We start from the raw sequence: 16,643 nt of genomic DNA on the forward strand, positions 1-16,643 counted from the left end.
ATCTCACCTTTACAGTCTCTCTAATAGCCTCAAACTGACATGGATGCAACACTACTTCATAAATCAAGACGACATTTATCTTGAAAACTCAGTGCTATCGTGGTAGCTGAAGAAGAGCAACAGGGTTACATCATAAGGGATAAGATGGAGGAAGGAGTTTTTAAACCTAGTCATGGAATGATCAGATTAGGAAAAAGGCAAGTGGGGCTAATCTGGTGAGATTGCCAGACAGAACAATGAGTTGCAGCTGTCTTCAGTGGTGAAGGGCATAACATTTCACTATTCCTGCTGGAATATTAATGGATCAAAGCAGGATTCTGGCTGCAACAGCAACTAAGACCTCAGCTTTATGTTAATACTAGACTTTCGCAGAATTCAGGACAAGCCCTTGGGGATGTGAGGGGTGGGTGCAGGAAGCTGGGGCTGAAGGGTGCAGGAGTGACGGTTGGGGGATGAGGAGGGGTTGGGGGGGCAGCCTGCCAGGGACTTGTTCTCTCCATACCCCAGACACCCCGGCCCTCCAGGGGCCTCTCCTATCACTCCACCTTCCATCCCTGTGGAAGCAGGCTCTTTGCTGGCCAGGCCTCTCGTGCGTATTGCCATCCAAGCAAAAGGTCAACTTCTCCTTGATGAAAAACCCTTACACTATGTAACATAAAGATCAGTGAATAGGAACCAAAGCCAGACCTAAAAAGTTCATGTAAAGTTCGTGCTGACTGTGCCATGCCCGATAAGGCAGAAAAGGAAAAACAGGAAACCATCTCACCCACTTTCTCCTGTCACTTGACAGGGTCTGCTAGCCTATCACAAAAAGCGCACAAAAGCTTTCTCTATAAAACAGCTTCCCCTCCTGTATCAAATTGAGGAATCCTGAATAAACATTGGATGGCAGAATATGAGCCAGGTCCGAGGACTGATCTCACCGGAGGGCCACCTCCCGCTCACTGAACCAAACGAGTTCCTGTAGAGCATAATGTATACCAAACATGTTGTTGTAGTTTGTGTGTCTGTTAAATGTAAGTATTATCTGAAATTGTTTAGAGGTATTGTTAAGTAGTAGTATTAAAAGTTTTAGATAAATAATGAGTCTTATAAGTAAGACTGATGTAAATGTAACTGTTAATAATCCCTAGTCCCTTGTTAACAACTATTGGGATTTAGAGAAACCTCAAGGAATTTTCTTTACTGTATTGCATTTTGCTTATTGGTCATTCTAATAATTATTTGGTGCCTATGTATGTAAGAAAGTGATAAAATAATAATGTGTACGTAGAAGCCCTTTAAGAAAAGTTTAAAAGATATTTGGTAATAGTTTGCCTGTTTCTGCGCCTCCATGGGACTGGGATTAGCCACATTTCCGAACCTTTAACTTTAAACCACAATCCCCACCCATCCGGGGCCCCCAAGCCCTCCGGAGGCCGCTTCACGCTCCCCTCCCTCCCCTCGTCCTCCAGGGGCCTCTTCTCTCTCCTGTAACCACTCAGCCCCGCTCCCGCAAGGGTCCCTCCTCCTCCAGAGCAGGCCCCGCGGCTCCCTCCCTCCCTGCAGGTGACACGCTGGCTTCCGGGGAGCCGCTGTGTTTCTGTCGCTGCTCCGGCTCCAGAGCCCGCGGGAGGCGGGTCAAGAGCTCTTGCCGGGGGCCCCCGGCAGCAAACCCGGCGCGCTGCTTTTCCCGTCGTGACCCCGCCCGCAGCCCCAGCTGCTCCCTGCGGGCTCTGCCGCGCGGTGCACGGACGAGCTGCCGCTGCAGCAGGCGCCAGAGCCCGGCCCGTCCCCCCGCCAGCGGCGCCCTGCGGCAGGGGCGGGCCGGGCGCGGCAGGGCGGCGCTGGAGGCTGAGTCCGGCCGGGGCTCGGGGACGGACGCGGGGCTGGCGGGGAGCACAGGGCCCGCGGGCCGGGTGAGTCGCTGTTTTCCGCCCCCCCCAGTGCTGGGCTCGGCCCGGGCCGCGGGGGGGAGGTTTCCCGCTGCGCCCCTCACCGTAGCTCCGGGGTCCCGGGGAGGCTCCACGCGCGGCCATCGACCCGCCGGGCCCGGGGAAGCCCCGCTCCATCCAGCGCCCGCTCTTGCCGCTCCCGCGCCAGGTGCTGGTGCAGGGCGGCTCGCGGGCCAGGTGATACCGGGGAAGGGAGGTGCGGCTCCGTGCCTGGCTCCGGGGCCGCAGGCCTTCAGCACCGCCGCCAGCGTCTGCTGGGCAGCCCCTGCCGCCTTGCGGGGTGGAAGCAGCTGTCCAGAAGCCCAGCCTGCCTTCCCTGGCCAGTGTCAGCACCCAGCCGTGCCCGTCCCGCAAGGGTCCCTTGAAAATCTCTCTCCCCGTTAATCTCCAGGCTGCCAGAATTCAGGGTGGGAGTTGCCAGCCTAAGGCAGCCCAACAGTCCATCCTAGGCCTGGCTCTTGCAACGCTTGAAACCCCTCTAGTACACCTAGCAGAGGGTGTGAAACGGTACAAGAGATGGGGGCGAGAGCAAAGGGAATTCTCTGTTTTCCCCTAGGGCTACATCTACACTGTCTGCTTCTTGTGCAAGAACTGTTTGGCGCAAGAGTGAATCCACTCTGCCATGTGCTTTTGCGCAAGAGTGTCCGTGGCAGCGTGGATGCTCTCTTCCGCAAGAGAGCTCTGATGGCCATTTTAGCCTTAGGGGTTTCTTGTGTAAGAAACCCCTGTTGCCCGTGCTCTCTGCCTTGTCGTGAGGAGAGGAATAACGCTTGCGCAGGAAGCCCTCTTTTCCATCGCTTTACTGTAAATTTATTTGCGCAAGAACGCACGTGCAGTGTAGATGCTCCACAAGTTTTTGCACAAGAACAGCCATTCTGGCGCAAAAAGCCTGCAGTGTAGAGGTAGCCTCAGGGTTTAAACAGCTCTGCCAGCAGGGTCTTTGCAGATATAACCACAACTGTTTACCTCTACAAATTCTTTATTCTTCATTGGTTTTAAATGCCTACTTCTGCTTAAATTACCACACTACCAATATCATCCCACAGCCAGAGTTCATCTCTCTTGAGCCAAGTGGATTAATAGTTAGGGCTGTAAGGATCTAAGCAGGGCCAGATTTCCAAATGAGCACAGTAGACAGATGCCTAGGGGTACCAGCTTTCTGAGAGTGCCTATAGGTTAAATATGGGTTAAAAGTTTCATTTTTTACAAAAAAAATAAAGGTCAGTTTTAGGCAGAGGTGTGTGCAAAGGAGGTGCTGCATCCTGAAAAGGGGGATTGCACATTTCCTTCCTTCCTCCCCATCAACAACCCCTGCCCCCCCAGTACAAAATCCTGTTAGGCAGTCTCTCTGAGCTGCAGTGTTTCCAGTGCTATCCTTGGGGCAGTACAAAAGCTTCACTGCCCTCTGACTTCAGGCTAGGTCTATTTGGTACGATTTAGTCCAGAGTAAATGGGGGTATATTGAATATGTGAAAGACATTTGATCTGCATGCAGTGCTGCATTACTGGAAGGATGCACTGAGTCACAGGGCTGAGTGTCCCTAAAAAAACCAAGTGAGCTGAAAATAATATAATTAGAGCTAAGCATTCGGATAAGAAATCTGTCAAACTGATACAAAATTTTCTAGGAACATATATAAAAGAGTAACACCAGTTGAATATATTTATACTGCTACAACAAAATATACAGCTATTGTACATGGGGGAGGGGGGGAGGAGGATAAAAAATGTACAAAATCCAGTCAGGCCATGAATAATTTTATCGAAAAGTGCATTTATAGTCCAACACAAATATCACTAAAATCTTAAAGGAGAACTGTAGAAAAGACTGTTTCAGTGAGAACATTGACAACGCATCTGAAAAATAGGGGTATTATCAAAATATGAATCATCCCAATAAGTAGTGAAGTGAGTCTGTATCCAGGTTAATGTCTGAGATTGGGATCAGAACTAATCTCTAAAAAGTCTGACTCCAGCCACCCATGAACTTTGCGATCTGTCCATTTGAGATATTCCACTCAATATTGTAGTGCCCTTTGGCATCAGTATGTGGCATTTGTGGGAGGAAGAGTGGGCTTCATCTCTAGCCCAGTTGGCCACTTCGGTCCTACAATGGCCTATTTCTGTCTTCATCTCCCATGGCCCAGCCTTGCAGCCAAGTCATCTCTTTGCAGTTCTTTGTCCTTCCAGCTAACAAATCAACACCAACTCCCACACAGAGCTCTGGCAATGTTCTCTCTCTCTATAGTCCTCCCTGACGTTTTCCCAGCTGGGATCATTAATGGTGATTAACCTACCAGATCATGATCTGCAGAGGATTAACTGCTAGGTAACAGGCAAGGCAGAGGCTGACTCTCCTTAAAGGGCATGCCAGCCAGTAGCAAGCCATTACAGAGATGATGGGGCCAGTCTTGTTCTCTTGGTCCCTTTGTCTTGAGTTCCCATTCATTGCCTCTCCATACCCAGGGTGCCACCTCTCTGCTCCCATCTGGCTGACCTTCAGTCTCCACCTCCTTCACCTGTTTGTGTCTTGGTGACCCCTTCCACTTTTGCTATGTGAACTATGAAGTCAACAGATGGAGCCACAACCCAAGATTCCAGACCAGGCGAAAAACGGGGAATTGCATTTCTGCTGTGACCCGCAAGCACAGAAGCAGTTAGTAACGCACACAGTGATCTGGGGAGAGCTGATGACTGACGGAGTGTGGGTATAGCAAGGTCCCCAGACAGCAAGACCATTGCAAGGTAGGGATGCGAATACCTAACAAGTGAGCATCACCCTTACTGGGCGATACATACCTATTATGGTTAACCAGTGAGGACTGGTGGGAAGGGAGCTGCTCCAGCCCACTGTGCCATGGACAGGGTTACTCCAACCTTGCCAGAGCAGCCCCGTCTGCAGTGGGCCCAACATAGTGTGTCATGGTGTGCCATGAGCAGGAGCTACCAGAGCAGCCCCCACTCAGGTTGGGCCCAGCCAGAACATGGATGGGGCACTTCAACCTGGCCATGGCAGGCAGGGGAGGCTGTTCCAGCCCAGCCTGTGTGGACATTGAACATTTAACCAGTTAACTGATTAAATTGGCTTTTACATCCCCGGGCAAGGGCACAGATTTCAGGGTGCCTCTGATTCACCAAACCATGTTCTATCCAAGCATCTGGATCTTCAGGTTCTCATGCCCTGAGTCCTGGGGTCCCAGGGCTTATATGCAGGACAACTCTCTGCTTTAATACCCTTGCAAAGCACATACATTCAACACAAGAAGTTATGCATAAAATACCCTGTTTTCTGAGAAGGAAGGAACTGCCAGTGAAGAAATCAGCAAGAGCCGCTATAGATCTGTCTCATGATCCCTGCACACTGTCACAAGTTACAGAGTGACATAGCACTGTAATGAGCGAGATTAGAGAGGCTACCAAAATAAAGAACTCTATAATAATGGGGGATTTTAATTACCCCCATATTGACTGGATACATGTCACCTCAGGAAGAGAAGTGGAGATAAAATTTCTCAATGGCTTAAACGATTGCTTCTTGGAGCAGCTAGTGCAGGAACCCATAAGGGGAGAGGCAATTCTCGATTTAGTCCTGAGTGGAGTGCAGGATCAGGTCCAGGATATAACCGTTACTGGACCGCTTGGGAATAGTGACCATAATATAATAACATTCAACATTCCTGTAGTGGGAAGAACACCTCAGCAGTCCAGCACCCTGGCATTTAATTTCAAAAAGGGGAATTACGCAAAAATGAGGAGGTTAGTTAAACAGAAATTAAAAGGCACAGTGACTAGAGCCAAATCCCTGAAAGCTGCATGGAAACTTTTTAAAGACACCATAATAGAGGCCCAACTTAAATGTTAAAAAACATAGCAAGAGACCTAAAAAAGAGTCACCGTGGCTTAACCACCATGTAAAAGAAGCAGTGAGGGGCAAAAAGGTATCTTTTAAGAAGTGGAAGTCCAATCCTAGTGAGATAAATAGAAAGGATCATAAACACTGTCAAATCAAGTGTAAAAATGTAATAAGAAAAGCAAAAAAAGATTTTGAGGAACAGCTAGCCAAAAACTCAAAAAGAAATAACAAAATGTTTTTTAAGTACATCAGAAGCAGGAAGCCTGCTAAAAAACCTGTGGGTCCCCTAGATGATCGAGCTATCTGTTTGTTGGAGCAATCAAGGACGATAAAGCCATTGCGGAGAAACTAAATGATTTCTTTGCTTCAGTCTTCATGGCTGAGGACGTTGGGGAGATTCCTGAATCTGCACCGTCCTTTGTGGGTAATGAATCTGAGGAACTGTCCCGGATTGAAGTGTCATTAGAGGAGGTTTTGGAACAAATAGAAAAACTTAATGTTAACAAATCTCCAGGACCGGATGGCATTCATCCAAGGGTTCTAAAAGAACTAAAATGGGAAATTGCTGAGCTATTATCTGTGGTTTGTAACCTATCCTTTAAATCGGCTTCCGTACCTAATGACTGGAAGGTAGCCAACGTGACACCAATATTTAAAAAGGGCTCTAGAGGCGATTCTGGCAATTACAGACCGGTAAGTCTAACTTCAGTACCGGGCAAATTAGTCGAAACAATAGTAAAGAATAAAATTGTGAAGCATGTAGAAGAACATAATTTATTGGACAAAAGTCAACATGGTTTCTGTAAAGGGAAATCCTGTCTTACTAATCTGTTAGAGTTCTTTGAAGGGGTTAACAAACATGCGGACAAGGGGGGTCCAGTAGATATAGTATACTTGGATTTTCAGAAAGCCTTTGACAAGGTCCCTCACCAAAGACTCTTGTGTAAATTACATGGCCATGGGATAAGAGGGAAGGTCCTTTCTTGGTTTGAGAACTGGTTAAAAGACAGGAAACAAAGGGTAGGAATAAATGGTAAATTTTCAGATTGGAGAGGGGTAACTAGTGGTGTACCCCAAGGGTCAGTCCTGGGACCAATCCTTTTCAACTTATTCATAAATGATCTGGAGAAAGGGGTAAGCAGTGAGGTAGTAAAGTTTGCAGATGATACAAAACTGTTTAGGATAGTCAAGACAGAAGCAGACTGTGAGGGACTCCAAGAAGATCTCACCAAACTGAGTGATTGGGCAACAAAATGGCAAATGAAATTTAATGTGGATAAGTGTAAAGTAATGCACATCGGGAAAAATAACCCCAACTATACGTACAGTATGATGGGGGCTAATTTGCAACAAATCAGGAAAGAGATCTTGGAGTTATCGTGGACAGTTCTCTGAAAACTTCCATGCAGTGTGCAGCGGCGGTCAAAAAGGCAAATAGGATGCTAGGAATTATTAAGAAAGGGATAGATAATAAGACCCAGAATATCTTACTGCCCCTGTATAAAACTATGGTATGCCCACATCTTGAATACTGTGTACAGATGTGGTCTCCTCACCTCAAAAAAGATATTTTGGCCTTGGAAAGGGTTCAGAAAAGGGCAACTAAAATGATTAGGGGTTTGGAACGGGTCCCATATGAGGAGAAGTTAAAGCGTCTGGGACTTTTCAGTTTAGAAAAGAGGAGACTGAGGGGGGATATGATAGAGGTCTATAAAATCATGAGTGGTGTGGAGAGGGCCGATAAAGAAAAGTTATTTATTAGTTCCCTAAATAGAAGAACTAGAGGACACCAAATAAAATTAATGGGTAGCAGATTTAAAACTAATAAAATAAAGTTCTTCTTCACACAGCGTGTAGTCAACCTGTGGAACTCCTTGCCAGAGAAAGCTGTGAAGGCTAGGACTATAATAGAGTTTAAAGAGAAGCTAGATAATTTCATGGAGGTTACGTCCATAAAAGGCTATTAGCCAGGGGATAAAATGGTGTCCTTGGCCTCTGTTTGTCAGAGGCTGGAGAGGGATGGCAGGAGACAAATCGCTTGATCATTGTCTTCGGTCCACCCTCTTTGGGGCACCTGGTGCTGGCCACTGTCGGTAGACAGGATACTGGGCTAGATGGACCTTTGGTCTGACCCAGTACGGCCGTTCTTATGTTATATGTCATTTTTTAATCAGGAGTTCTTTGCTGTCCTACAGGGTGAGGCAGTGTGGCCTGAAACAAATCCAGAGAAAACTATATGGGTGGGCGAAAACGAGCACACTTTGCACTTACACCAGTGTAAGGCCTTTCATGTAAGGATGCCAAAGTGCTGTTCAGGCTGCAGGAAGTAACCGCCTTCATAGGTAGCACTACAGTCACTGACTTTGTAATAGTGTCTTAAGTCAAAATGTGGTCCCAGAATTAGGCCCACTGTGTGCTCAATACTGAATGTCTCATCCCTGTCATGCTTTGTGGCAGACAGCACCCACACCTCCAATCCCACTCAGTGGGGATATCTGTACCAGAGTAAATAGCTAACAACACTAATTAACGGGAGGGTGCAAATGAGCACCAGCATCAAGTCTCAAGCAGAATGTTAGTTACATCACATGGCAAGAATGTGAGTAACTGGAGTTAGGCCTGGGTGCCTCAACTGAGATTTAACAAGTGGGAAGAAGAGAAGACAGCAGATAGTGCAGCAAGTCCCAGAGGAAGTCCTGGAAAAGAGAAGAGAGCTGCAGTACAGAGAGTTAGGCAAACAGGAAAAACACAGAGTCAAAGGCTATGTCTACACCAGTGTTCGCCTCTTTAAAAAAAAAAAAAAAAAGTACTCTCAGTACCTCTAGTTTTCAAATGCACAATTTTTTTTTCCACCATTGCAACACGTTTGTATAAACAACTTTATTGTAGCTGGGCAGATGATGAAATTTTTGGGTGTAAAAAGTCTACACTACCAAGTTCTGTTGACAACACCCAAAAGGCCAAAAAAAAAAGGGGGGTGGGGTACATACCTGCCAGGCAGCAAAAATCAAAACAGCAGAGCAATTGTGTATTGTGGGATACTGGTGGAAGTCAGGTCTGTAGACAACAAATAATAGCATCTAAAGGGAGAGGAAAAGAAAAAAGTCTTTTGGAGGGTGAAAGTTTCTTGTTGCCAAAACTGAGCATTTTCCCAATAAAAGTCGCACTGCAGTATGTACACTCTCAGGCTATGTCTACACTGGCGGGTTCTTGCGCCAGAAATATGCAAATGAGGCTAAGCGTGGAATATCGCTGAGTCTCATTTGCATATCTAATGAGCCGCCATTTTGCGGAAGAGGCTCTTACACCAAAAGGAGCTGTATACACTGCCCCTTTTTGCGCAAGAGGGTTTTTCTTGCACAAGAAGGGGCAGTGTAGACAGCTCCTTCTGGTGTAAGAGCCTCTTCTGCAAAATGGCGGCTCATTAGATATGCAAATGAGACTGATATTCCACACTTAGCCTCATTTGCATATTTCTGGCGCAAGAACCCGCCAGTGTAGACATAGCCTCACTTATGTTATCAAAAGGCAGTTTTTGATGACAAAACTTGGTAGTATAGACAGAGCTGAAGAAATGAATATGCAAGAAGGAAAGCCAGTTAAAGGAAACAAGGAAAGTGTAAAGAAGTGTCAAAAAAACAATTAGAAAGGAAAATTACTGCTCTGTGTGCTAACTTTGTGTGAACAATGTGCAATGAGATTGTTAAAGGAGTAGGCTAGTGGCAATCCAGAAGAGTGGGGCAGAATAGAAGAATATGGCCAACCCTAATTTTTTGAAAGTTGGAGGGGGTTGATTCGTGTAGCTTAGAATTCAAATGTTAAATGAAAACTTCTAAATCTAAATTTCAGTTAATGGCTCAATCAGAAGATTTATCCACTTGCTCCTAATTATACCAAGGCTTTCCTACATTTTTGTCAGGGGTGTGAAAAAACTCCCCCACCCCCGCAGAATGATATAAGTTTCACTGACAAAAATCCACTGACAATGCTATGTTGGTGGAAGATGCTCTCCTGCCCACAGCTACCGCTGCTCAGTGGGGGGCTTAATTATGTCAATTGGAGAGTTCTCTAATGCCAGCACAGAGCAGCGACACAGGAGACCTTACGGTGGTGCAGCTGCAGCAGTATGACTGTAAGAGCTGTAGTGTAGACATTGTGTGAGAGGCCTGATCTGCCTCTTTAATATGCTCAGAAAGGAGGAGGAAATTGAGGGTACAGGAACAGAATTGCTTTATTTAACAGGGGGAGGGGCGATTTGTGGTTCTGTGCCTGAGCCTGATTCAGACTTAAGTTTACTGCCATCAGCCTTCATAAATGTATTAAGTTGCACAGCACCCCCTAGAGAAGCAACCAATAAACAGGTGTACACAATTGTGAAATGGCAAGCTATAGAAGAAAAGTACATCTCTTTCTGGTTAGGAAGATGGTCCTCAGGTTATGGCACTGGACGAGGACTCTGATGATTTGGGTTGAGATCTTGGCTCTGCCACCCACTTACTATTTGACCTTGACCACCAAATCCTGTGATTTCTCTGTGCCCGGTTCCTCATCTAGACAACAGGGTTAATAATGCTTTCTTCCAGTGAGTCTGAGTTGTCTAAGTAGATTGCAAGTTCTTTGCGGCAGACCTGGGTGCATATCCATTGGGGTCTGTTCCCATCTCAATTTGGGTCTGTATGTGCTTCCACAAGAATAATACTAAGAAGATCAGAGTCCCCAGCAATGTAATGACTCTGTGGTAATATAGTAGCCCCAGTGAGCTCAACAAATCAGGATGGACTCCTTTGTAAGTCACCTTATGATTTCTTATCCTGTCCCTGGCACGATGCCCAGGGATCTTTTCCCACCACTGCTTCAGGGGCATGGTACTCGTTTCCCTATGAGCTCATCACAGATTTTTGTTCTCACCAGATTGTTAGGTCTGGAAGTTCTTCCTTTGATACTACTGGATTTGTGCATATTTTTAAATGTTTCTTTCTTTCCTTGTAGGTTAGGAGCATTGGTTGAGCCTCTCTCATGATGCACCACTAATGACTTGCCACCCAAAGTAGACAGAGGAGCGAATGAATTGGGGCATGACTACACAGGGACCACACCCTGTATCCAGCTGCCATGTTCCTGCAAGGACTGCGGCTCTACAGGAAGTGGTGCCGTTTCTCCAGCCCCATTACTCAGCTCCTTATTTTGACTGTGGTAACGTTTGGCGTGTTGGCTCCTTTGATTTGCCACCGGCTCCTCCACTCCTATTTTTACTTACGACGCTGGCATCTGGATCCCATGAGTCAGGAGTTCATGAAGCAGAACCAGGAGGAAGGCCAGGCTGCCCTCCGTTACTTTGAAGACCTGCAGACTCCTAACTCCTCGAAGCTCTCAGCTGGCATGCCCATCAGACCATGGTTACTCGTCACCATTGTCACTGTGCAGAGGCGGAAAGAGTTCCACTACGTCCTGCAGGTGGCTTCCCGCTTCCATCGCCTCCTCCAGCAGTGTGGCCCTCACTGCCAGAACTACCAGATCTTTCTCTGTAATGTAGAGCAGGACCCAGGCAGCTACCAGGACGCCACACTGCTGGGCACCCACTTTGCAATGGTCAGCCGCTACAAAAACTGGGAGGATCCTGACACCTCTGTGAATCAGTTTGAGAAGGAGAAGCGGGATTATGCCTTCTGCTTGGAGCAGTCGCTGTTGGCCTACAATCCAGAGTACCTCCTTGTGGTGGAAGATGATGCTGTTCCCGAGGAGGAGCTATTCCCTGTCCTGCATCACCTGCTGCTGGCACGGCTCTCCAAGCCACACCTCAAAGATGCCCTCTACTTGAAGCTGTACCACCCTGAGCGGCTTCAGCATTATATCAACCCAGAGCCCATGAGGATCCTGGAGTGGCTTGGCCTGGGCATGTTTCTGGGCCCCCTGCTGAGCATTGTGTACTCCTGGGCATCGGGCCGCCCAAGACTTACCTGGCCCATTGTCCTGTTCTTTGCCTTATACAGCATGGGACTAGCAGAGCTGGTGGGGCGCCACTACTTGCTGGAACTGCGCCGGCTAGCCCCCGAACTCTACAACGTGGTGCCAGTCACCGAGTGCTGCATGCCTGCCATGCTGTTCTCTGCGCCTTCTGCCCGCCGTGTCTTAGGTTACCTTCAGGGGCTGCAGTGCCGTCGGGGCTTTGCCAAGGACACTGCACTCTACTCGCTGCTGCGCACCAAGGGTGAGAGGGCCTACGTGGTGGAGCCCAATCTGGTCAAACACGTGGGGATGTTTTCCAGCCTCAGGTCGAATGACAACCCTAAGCTACTGTAACCCACCAAGAAATGCCTTTTTGGAAAGACTGGGAGCCAAGGGAGCCTTGTTCTTGGAGATAACATCTGAGCCACAACAGATCCATATCCCCCTTGCAACTGTGCTCAGTGCTATTAGCACCACTTAGTGGTGGGAAAGGAACTTTTTTCAAAGTGTACTTAAACCTATAGTTACATTATTGATTTCATAATGACCTTAGAAAGGAAAAGGAGGATGGAAGAGGAAGGGGAGGGTTTACTACTATCCTTTTTCATGGCTGGGAGGGGAATGTTTGATGTTAGCTGATTAAAATATGACTAGGTAGATCATTGGTGCTACCACTGTTATATAATTGCAACGATTCTTATATAAAATGTCTATTTAAGTGTCTAGAGAGAAGTTGTGATTTGCTGAATGATTATTTGTATGCATGGATCATTTTTGGCTCAATACCTGAATTTCAAATGTTTGCTTCTTTGGTAACATCTACAAGATATTTAGCCTGCACACCTTAAAGGGATTATTTAAGTTAAATGGCTCACCAAAGAACAAAAACTCACAATAGACCCTGGGAGACACCTATCTACATTTAATGAACTTTCCAGTGATGGCTTCTACTAACACTAAGCAAAGGATACATGAATATTTGACTTGCCCACGTGACTCCAAACACCATCTTGTTCCTGTAATTTTCCACAGTGAAGAAATGGGATTTCCTCCACTTGGCAGAAGCTATAAAAAAAACCACTTTGGAAATTACTCCATTTTGCCTCTTTGCTACTTAATCCTTTGGGGTATGGATTTACACTAATGGGAACATTCTGAGCAATGGACTAAGGGCCTTCCAGTGATTTGGAAGCAATCAGAGACTTAACAAGACAGCAGTTAATTCCATCACTGCTACAAGCTCGATCCAAGAACTTTGCAACTACTGAATGTACTTGATTCTTTTAGGAAAATTTTATCTTTCACTTTTCTTATTTATAAATAAATCTTTAGATATTAGATAAGGGATTGGCAACAGCATGATTACTGGGTTAGACCCAGGTCAATATATCACTTAGATATGTGACCAGTCCTTTGGGATCAGGAGAACCTTTTTGTTTGATTAAATTGGTTTTAAATAACTACTCATTAAGATCATAGTTGTTGGTAGTGGTGCAAGGACTAGAATACCTAAGGAGACTGCATTTCTGACTTCTTGTTAGCCAGTGTGGTGAAACTTACTGTTGGTTTGGTAGATCTTATGGAAGAATAACCAGCAGTTTGGGGTGTATCTTCCCTTTTCCCCAGTAGCTTGTCCTGAATTTGGTATTCTCAATTGTGACTCCTTGAGGCACAGTGACGGGGGAGACCTCTTCACATTCTCTGGCTATTCACACCTGACTGAGTCTCTGACAGCAGTGTCCAACAAACGAGTCTCTGGTATCGCAGACCCAAGACAGTTTAGTGATAGAAATGTAGCCGTGTTAGTCTGGGGTAGTTGAAGCAAAATGCAGGACAATGTAGCACTTTAAAGACTAACAAGATGGTTTATTAGATGATGAGCTGTCGTGAGCCAGACCCACTTCCTCAGATCAAATAGTGGAAGAAAGTAGTCACAACCATATATACCAAAGGATACATTTAAAAAAAATGAACAAATATGAAAAGGACAAATCACATTGCAGAACAGGAGGGGGGATGCAGGGGGGGGGAGGAAGGACACTTACCTTCCTTCCTTCCCCCCCCCCCCCCCGTATCCTCCTCCTGTTCTGCAATGTGATTTGTCCTTTTCATATTTGTTCATTTTTTTTAATTGTATCCTTTCAGTGCATTCAGTGCAAGGAGCTGCTAGGAAAGAGATTGAAATCCAGAACCTCTATGGTAGTTTTCTCGGAAATGCTTCCAGTTCCATGCGCAGGGCCAGGTAGGCAGGCAGCGCTTCAAAATCTCAATGCATGGATGAGACGACGGTGAAGAGAGGAGGGGTTTAGATTTATTAGGAACTGAGGAAACTTTTGGGATGGGGGAACCTATACAGGAAGGATGGGCTCCAGCTAAACCAAAATGGAACCAGACTGCTGGCACTTAACATTAAAAAGGTTGTAGCACAGTTTTTGAACTAAGGGCTGGGGGAAAGCTGACTGGTGTGGAGGAGCATATGGATCTGACAGAGACATCAATTAGAGCATAGGCGTGCCCACGGGGTGTGCCAGGTGTGCCCAGGCACACCCTAATGTCTGGGCCAGCCAGCAGCTGCTGGAGGAATTGTGACAGAGCGCCACAGCCCCTCACTTCAAATTCCCCGCAGCCATCTACTGGGCACTGTGGGGCAGAGAGAGCACATGCGCGGCGTCCTTAAACGCCGTGCAACAGGTGAGAAGGGAAACGCCAGGAACTTTAAAACCCAGCGGCCCAGCTCCAAAAGCAGCTGGGGCCCAACTACAGACTGTGGCCCAAGACATTTTGGCGGTCTGGGCCCCGCCCCTACCTGTCCCGGCAGCACCGCGCGGTGCCCTGGGGGCGCCCACGCGCGTCCCGGCAGCACCCGGCCCTGTAGCACTGCGTGGGCCCCAGGGGCGTCCCCGCCCTGCAGCACCGCGTGGCGCCCTGGGGGTGCCCCCACCCGGCACTGCAGCTTGGGCTGGCTCTGACTCCAGCCCTGCAAGCTGTAAGGCAGAAGCTGAAGGTAACGAGGGGGGGGGGAATAAGAGGAAGGGGTGGGAGAGGAAGGGGCTTTTGCGGTGGGGGAGGATGGAGGAGGAAGAAAGGGGAAGAGGTGGAAGGGGCTTGTACAGAGGGGGAAGCGGAGAGGGGGAAGAATGGGGAAGGCACCAAAGGGACAGTGTAGAGGAAACACAAATGCTAAGGAGGAAGTGGAGACAATGAGGAAAAGGGCAGGAGGGGAGGTGTCAGTGAAAGGGGGGACAGGATGTTGCTGGAAGAGGAGAGGGTAAGGGCATTGGGGATTGGAGGGGGAGGTGCTGGGAGAAGGCTTGACAGAAGGGGTGGGCATGAGGAAGGTGGGGTTGGAGCAAGTCATGTGTGAGGGCACAGGGGCATGAGGGGAATGGGGGCAGAGGGTGGTGAGGGAGTGGGCATAAGGGAAAAAGGGCAAAGGGGGCAGGGGCAGTGAGGGAAGGGGGAGGCACCAGGAGGGGTAAGGGAAGGTGCAGGTGCTAGGGGATTCTGGAGGTGACGCAGAAGGGCAGACACTTGCAGGAGAGGGACCAGCACCAGAGGACAGAGGCGAGGGAAGTGTTAGATGAGGGAATGAGGAGGGGTGTCACATAACACTTTTTACTTTTGGTCATGTGCCTATCTTGCCTGGAGAGAGTTATCTCCAGAGGTGTGGCTAATGGGGGGCTAGGGGCATGGTTAATAGGGTCAGGGGTGTGGCTAATGGGGGGGGTCAAAGTACATTTTTAAAAAATTATTTGGGTGCACACCCTAATGAAATGTGTTGCACACGCCTATGAATTAGGGGAAGTTCTATTAATAGCGATGCTCTGTGTTCTAGTCAGGAGGGGCGGATGGAAGTATGGATCAGATCAGATGAGACACAATCAAAAGAAAAAGTCTAACGTATCAAGAAATGGCAGATGGATAAATAGTGACAAATTATTGAAGTGCTTATACCAGTGTTTCCCAATTTTATTTGGCCACAGAACCCTTTTAAACTCGAAAGAATTTTGTGGAACCCCTAATAACAGTCTAATACATGGAGCTGAACAAATAGACCAGAAATAAGTAAGGATAATAATAAACAAATGCTAAACAAGGTCATAAGATCAACATTTAATTTAATAGCACATTTAAAAACAAGTCACAATATGACTGTTATTTTAAAGTCATAAAATGTTATTGCAAATGGACTCAATCGGGATGAGGGGTGGCTGGGCCGTTATCAACCTAACATTCAATGAAGGTGCAAACAGCTCTTTGTGGAGATTCCTGGGTTAGTAACCACCACCTCCTATATTGACTTTGATCCTTATCTCCTTCATTTTAACTGGCCAATATTCAAGTGCTTAGTAATGACCCTTCTGCCTTCCTGTTTTTCCCTTTGATTTTTTCATAGCCTCTGCTCTTTGTTTCCTGCCCCTCCTTTTTTTCTCCCCCCTTCTCCCCTATTTTGGGTCTGCACAACCTAAACTCAAAACTTCGGTCATCTGAAGAAGTGGGCTGTGCCCACGAAAGCTCATGATACCATCTACATGTTTTTTTAGTCTATAAAGTGCTACCAGACCAGTTTTTTGTTTTTTAAGTTTCTCCTGTACAGACTAACTCAGCCACCTCCTGGAGATGCTAGACATAGACAGTTAGCCACAGGGTTTCACTATAAAACAATGCCAGCTAAAGCACCTAAACTGCACCTCTCACTAGATCAGCTGGGGGTTCCACCACTAGATATGGAAAAGACCCTCTTGCCCATAGGGACTTGAGCCTAAGCAGATGGATTCTAAGAGCAACTCCTGTTCTGATAAGAGAGAACATATTAGAAACCAAGCTACCAGAACACATTTTATTTTCACCTGATGAAAATTTCAAAAATTGCACACAGCAGTCACCAACATCCATTAGGACAGGTGCTA

General features: G+C 47.1%; 1 protein-coding gene across 3 annotated transcripts; it reads left to right on the plus strand.

The window, feature by feature from the left end:
• Nucleotides 1-870: 870 nt before the first annotated feature.
• PGAP4 (post-GPI attachment to proteins GalNAc transferase 4) lies at nucleotides 871-13,196 on the plus strand. Of its 3 annotated transcripts, XM_075931384.1 has the most exons (3): nucleotides 1,562-1,898; nucleotides 4,401-4,679; nucleotides 10,777-13,196. In XM_075931384.1, exon 3 carries the CDS (start codon nucleotides 10,900-10,902, stop codon nucleotides 12,085-12,087), a length of 1,188 nt encoding a protein of 395 aa, XP_075787499.1. In that variant the 5' UTR covers nucleotides 1,562-1,898; nucleotides 4,401-4,679; nucleotides 10,777-10,899; the 3' UTR covers nucleotides 12,088-13,196. The 3 variants fall into 3 exon arrangements, with proteins under 3 accessions (XP_075787500.1, XP_075787499.1, XP_075787498.1); XM_075931385.1 differs by lacking the exons at nucleotides 1,562-1,898; nucleotides 4,401-4,679 and adding an exon at nucleotides 871-1,016; XM_075931383.1 differs by lacking the exon at nucleotides 4,401-4,679.
• Nucleotides 13,197-16,643: the final 3,447 nt, after the last annotated feature.

Source organism: Pelodiscus sinensis, chromosome 6, assembly GCF_049634645.1.
Source record: "Pelodiscus sinensis isolate JC-2024 chromosome 6, ASM4963464v1, whole genome shotgun sequence".
In the NCBI taxonomy this organism is placed as follows: Eukaryota; Metazoa; Chordata; order Testudines; family Trionychidae; genus Pelodiscus; species Pelodiscus sinensis.

What these genes read in the sequence shown, in the direction of transcription:
- PGAP4 (XM_075931385.1), top strand. Translation starts at nt 10,900, where the DNA reads ATGTTCCTGCAAGGACTGCGGCTCTACAGGAAGTGGTGCCGTTTCTCC.